The sequence below is a fragment of the Podarcis tiliguerta genome (genome assembly GCF_965153285.1).
Source record: "Podarcis tiliguerta genome assembly, chromosome: 16".
Lineage (NCBI taxonomy): Eukaryota > Metazoa > Chordata > Lepidosauria > Squamata > Lacertidae > Podarcis > Podarcis tiliguerta.
In genome coordinates this window covers 2,060,990-2,066,881 of record NC_139549.1, presented here as the reverse complement: position 1 = coordinate 2,066,881, position 5,892 = coordinate 2,060,990, and the positions used below count along the sequence as shown (strand labels likewise).

General features: G+C 44.8%; 1 protein-coding gene across 1 annotated transcript in view; it reads right to left on the bottom strand.

The window, feature by feature from the left end:
- LOC310666182 (uncharacterized protein) overlaps positions 1-1,283 on the bottom strand; it is a 4,163-nt gene extending 2,880 nt beyond the window's left edge. Inside the window, exon 1 of the mRNA XM_083416858.1 lies at positions 1,172-1,283. Coding sequence (XP_083272984.1) covers positions 1,172-1,234 — 63 coding nt within the window. The 5' untranslated portion in view covers positions 1,235-1,283. The remainder of the gene's footprint in view (positions 1-1,171) is intronic.
- Between the last annotated feature and the right edge of the window lie 4,609 nt (positions 1,284-5,892).

The window sequence follows — 5,892 nt, the reverse complement described above, 5'->3', positions numbered from 1 at the left end:
TTGTTTTCTTCAACAGCTAGTTTCTGCACGCACACACACACACACCTTCCTTCTTTTCCCAAGGACAACATTAACCATCCCTTGTTCCTCATCAAGTAATTGAGGACTCTATCCTCATCGGGGCATTTGTCCAATACCAACTCTGTTTCTGCTTGAAATTGGTTTTATTTTTGCCTCTGTCACCAAATTTGGTGGTCCTTGGGGGAGATGAGACAAAATGATTGAGGCTGATGATGGATCAAGTCACCCCTGATTGTTTTGTGTATGTGTGGTAATTGTCTTCCACCCCCTAAACAAAGCTCCCAGTATGAACTGCAATAGTTCGCATCCAACGAAATTCTACTCAGAGCAGAGCCATTGAAATTACTGCATCTAAGTTAGTCGTGTTGATTAATTTCTTTTCTTTAGAAATTAAAGAACTCCTAATATGGTCATTAGTTTCAGTCGGACTACTCTGAGTGGAATTAACATTGTCTACAACCCAGTAGATCTAACGTACAATGAAATAGACAAGAATTGGGGGGGAGGGGCAAATGAATGCATTAAAATAAACCACCATAACAACATCACCTTCCACATATATGTCACAAGGCAATGCTCGCAATATAATAAATAAGCTAAAAACAGTTTAAAACGGCACAGTAAATAACAAGAAGTATATAATAAAAGCAGTAAATTTGGGTAAAGAATAAAATGAGAATTCCCTGGATACTTAGTTCCAGGTTTAGGGACAGGTACTATTTGGTGAGAGAGCCCCAGCAGAGATTTAAAATCAGAAAACATGCAGCAAAGTAAAGCGTGGAAATAAAGGCTGTTAGAGCTTTCCTTCCAAGATGAGGGTGTGTGACCTAGCTAAGCCTGGCAGGACACCTTACTCTATGGCCTTATCCCCTTCATGCATTAATTCATTGAGCATGTTGATTATATGAGGCTGGGTTTGCCCCACAAAAAGATCCTTGCCTGAAATCCTGGCTAGCCACTGACAGTGCAGATGGTATCAAAATAGATGGTCTCACTCAGTATAAGGCAGCTTTCTATGCTCCTGACATTCGGAGGGCCGCAGGTTTCCCCAGCCCCGGGTGGACTGCTTTGACCTCCAGAGAACAGAACTCAATTCATAGAACAAAGAATGTATCACAGCCACTGATAGAAAGAATGTGAATGGACTTACCTGAATCTTGAGAGTGCTGAAATGAAGAGAAGTGGTGGAGAGCTCAGGGATGCTGTTGAACATGTCATGGTGCCTTTTATATCCTTCCAGAGGAATTCTAATGGGTGTGATACATGATCTGTGCCTGAGGATTTAATTATTTCACAACTAGTTGTTTCCTGAAAATGTTATCTGCATGTTTAATCTTAAACCCCTATGCGTTAAATAATGGTACGTTACAAATTATTATGCGGTGGGGATTTATGTTTTTGCCACCTTTGCTCATTTTAGTTCCACCCTAACCTATTTCTTTCCCTCTATTATACCATGCTTATCTCTCTGTTTTTACATGATCAAGGTTTGGATGTTCCTGTAAAAGTGCGGCATCCATCCTGGCCTTTGGCAAAAGGTTACAAGTCAAACTGGCTATGCGGCCCACATCTTCTGGGAACCAAAACCATTGTCCGCATCCTGGATTTGGAGTGTGCATAATTTTTTGCACGACAGCACAAATGGGCTGTCTGTTATGTGAAACTCAAGACAAACATCTGGGAATCCATAATGGAACTCTGATGAATCAGATCAAACGCCTAGTTTGTCCAACATCCTGTTTCTCACAGTGATCAACCAGATGTCCATAGGAAGCCCACAAGCAACAGTGTTCTCCCCACTTGTGAACCCCAGAAACTAACATTCAGGGGCATACTGCTTCCAACAATGGAGTTAGAATCTAGTCATCATGACCAGTAGTGATTGATAGCCTTAGCTTCATGGATTTGTCAAACCTCTTTTAAAGCAATACAGGTTGGTGGCCATCACAGCCTCCTGTGGAACCAAATTCCCTATGAGATGTGTTTCTTGTGTTTTCTCTGTATCTTCCAACATTCATCTTCATTGGAAGGCCCTGCTAGATTCTATCATTATGACTTCTGATCCCTTTTACATCACAGACTTGTAGAGTTGGAAGGGTCATCTTGGCCAACCCCCTGCAATGCAGGAAGCTCAACCAAAGCATTCATGGCAGATGGCCATCCAACCTCTGCTTAAAAACCTCCAAGGAAGGAGAGTCCACAACCTCCTGAGGGAGACCATTGAATGACAGCTTAAAACTTGGCAGCCGCAGACCCAGAAAGAATCCCACCTGTGTCAGGGACTGGGCAGGTGAGGAGGACTGGTGGAGACTGCCACCTCAAGAGGCTTCCAGAGAAGGTCTGAGACAGGTCAAACCTCAGAAGAAGAAAGGAGCTGGGAAATAATGTATGGTGAAGAACAGGAGAAGGGGTAGCAGGTGCACTAGCCCTGAACAGAGACAGGAGTCAGATGTGTTAGAAACAGTACAGCAGCCAAGTCACATGCTGTCTCTGGACACTATGTTATACCTTACCCTAGAACCCTAGAACCAGGCGTTTCCTGCATGTCACAGAGCAGAAAGCCAAACAGAGACAGAGGGATTCCCTTAGTGGCCACCATAGACAGCAGGACGGGTCTGAGAGATAGGAAGTACCTGCTGGGGATGGGGAGCAGGCACTCTGAGCAACAGTTCAAGATTGGGGAAGCACATTCCATGGTCTCCATGTATTTCTGATGATTTAAATAAAAGAACTGAAAGACATTCTCTGCGTCTCTGATTTCAGTTAGCCTAGTGAGCTGTTGATGGCTTCCTCAGAACAACCTGTGAATCAACCAGCCAATTATTGACCTAGTTTACAGATTTCACAATAAAATGTATACATCCATTAATGTACAAGAGAAGATGTAAGTTAAATTGAATATCTATATAGGAACATGCCCTGCTCGGCATAGTTCATAGCTTCCCTGAGTTATTCAAGCCCCTTCGCGACGGCAAGGCAGTGATCCATGAAGGGGGCAAAAGCAGAGACATTACCTTGCCAACAAAGGTCCGTATAGTTCAAGCTATGGTTTTCCCAGTCGTGATGTATGGAAGCGAGAGCTGGACCATCAAGAAGGCTGATCGCCGAAGAATGGATGCTCTTGAATTCTGGTGCTGGAGGAGACTCTTGAGAGTCCCATGGACTGCAAGAAGATCAAACCTCTCCATTCTGAAGGAAATCAGCCCTGAGTGCTCACTGGAAGGACAGATCCTGAAGCTGAGGCTCCAAGACTTTGGCCACCTCATGAGATGAGAAGACTCCCTGGAAAAGACCCTGATGCTGGGAAAGATGGAGGGCACAAGGAGAAGTGGACGACAGAGGACGAGATGGTGGGACAGTGTTCTCGAAGCTACCAGCATGAGTTTGACTAAACTGCAGGAGGCAGCGGAAGACAGGAGTGCCTGGCATGTTCTCGTCCAGGGGGGTCACGAAAAGTCGGACACGACTAAACGACTAAACAACAACATATAAGAACATAGGAATCTGTCTGAAACCAAATCAGATCATTGGTCCATCTAGCTCAATATTCTCTAGCAGTGTCTCTCCATCATTTCAGAGAGCAGGCATTCCCAGCCCTATCTAGAGATGCTGGGGATTGAACCTGAGACCTTGTGCATGCAAGACACGTGCTCTACCACTGAGCTATGGCCCTCTCCTGAATCTACTATGCGTGTGACTAACATTGGATACAATTCTAAGTCTACAGTACCATTTATAATTTACAAGATTTATATTCCAATTTTTTCCAGCATGGACCTCAAAGTGGCTTATGTAGAATCATTAAGTTGGAGAGGTCCTTGTAGGTCATACTCTTTAAACCTCTCCTGAATGCAGAAATATCCTTAGCTAGAGCTGCACAGCCTCTGTTTGAAGATCTTCAATAAGGGCAAATCCAGCACTCCTCTAAATAGGCGATCCCATTATCAATCAGCACATATCAAGAAGGTGTTTTGTAATGTTCAAACTGAAATCTGTCCATTGGTGTCTTAAACCCATTGGGTTGTGGGCAACTCTAGTTGACATGACTAACTTAGGTTCATGCATTTCTACGGTTTTATTCTCAGTACAGTGGTACCTCGGGTTACATACGCTTCAGGTTACATACGCTTCAGGTTACAGATTCCGCTAACCCAGAAATAGTGCTTCAGGTTAAGAACTTTGCTTCAGAATGAGAGCAGAAATCGTGCTCCGGCGGCGCGGCGGCAGCGGAACGCCCCATTAGCTAAAGTGGTGCTTCAGGTTAAGAACAGTTTCAGGTTAAGTACAGACCTCCGGAAAGAGTTAAGTACTTAACCCGAGGTACCACTGTAGTGATGTAATTAGAGATCTCATCTCACTTCATTCAGTTTTTGTGAATTAGTGAACTTATCCCATTTCACATTTCTTGAGAAATTCTGGTGGTCTTTTGTCCCGGTGCACTGAGATAGGATTCATAATTGCTGTCAGAAGTAATACCCACCTATAAAGCAATCACTTGCCATGTAATTTAAAGTCCTTAAATTCAGTATATTCAGTGTGGTGAAATTGGGTAGAGTGTTAGACTAAGACCTGGTAGACCAGGGTTCAAATCCCTACTTAACCATGAAGCTCACTGGGTGTGAATTTGGGGCCAGTCTCTGCCTCTCAGCCCAAACTATCTTATCTCATTGGGGGAATAAATGAGAAGGGGGGGGCACCATGAGTGCCTTGAGCACCTTGGGGGGAAAGGTGGGAAATAAATGCAATAAACAGATAAATGAGTTTCACATTCATGAGCAAACACACCCAGTAGTGATTTAAATGAGAAGGAAAGGAAATGTAATGAGGCAGCCACTGGCAATCTGAATGTCACAGGAATGTGTGTGTTGTTGTTGTTGCTGTTGTTGTTGTTGTTGTTTACTCATTTACTCGTGTCCACCTCTTCGTGACCCCCTGGACCAGAGCACGCCAGGCACTCCTGTCTTCCACTGCCTAACGCAGTTGGGTCAAACTCATGCTGGTAGCTTCGAGAACACTGTCCCACCATCTCATCCTCTGTCGTCCCCTTCTCCTTGTGCCCTCCATCTTTCCCAGCATCAGGGTCTTTTCCAGGGAGTCATCTCTTCTTATGAGGTGGCCAAAGTCTTGGAGCCTCAGCTTCAGGATCTGTCCTTCCAGTGAGCACTCAGGGCTCATTTCCTTCAGAATGGAGAGGTTTGATCTTCTTGCAGTCCATGGGACTCTCCAGAGTCTCCTCCAGCACCAGAATTCAAAAGCATCCATTCTTCGCCGATCAGTCTTCTTTATAGTCCAGCTCTCACTTCCATACAAAACTACTGGGAAAACCAGAGAGAATCCTTGTGTGTTCCCACAGGGGTGAGAACAGCCAAGTGATTCAGAGGGATAAAGGGAGCCTACCATAGCAGAATTGACATTAGAATATTTACATAATTTTCAGAGGAAAGTATGGTTGACGGCTCTGGAAACTCACAAATACTCTTTCAATGTTCGATCGCTTCATTGAGGGCATGAAAAAACGAATCATGCAATAGTTCCTAAGCGATTTCATAAAGGGTGAACTAACTTGGAGTAGAACTTGGCTGAATGAAACTTAAAAAGGACCCCTGACCATTAGGTCCAGTCGTGGACGACTCTGGGGCTGCTGTGTTCATCTCGCTATATTGGCCGAGGGATCCGGCGTACAGCTTCCAGGTCATGTGGCCAGCATGACTAAGCCGCTTCTGGCGAACCAGAGCAGTGCACGGAAACGCCGTTTACCTTCCCGCCGGAGCGGTACCTATTTATCTACTTGCACTTTGACTTGTTTTCGAACTGCTGGGTTGGCAGGAGCTGGGGCCGAACAACAGGAGCTCACCCCGTTACGGGGATTCG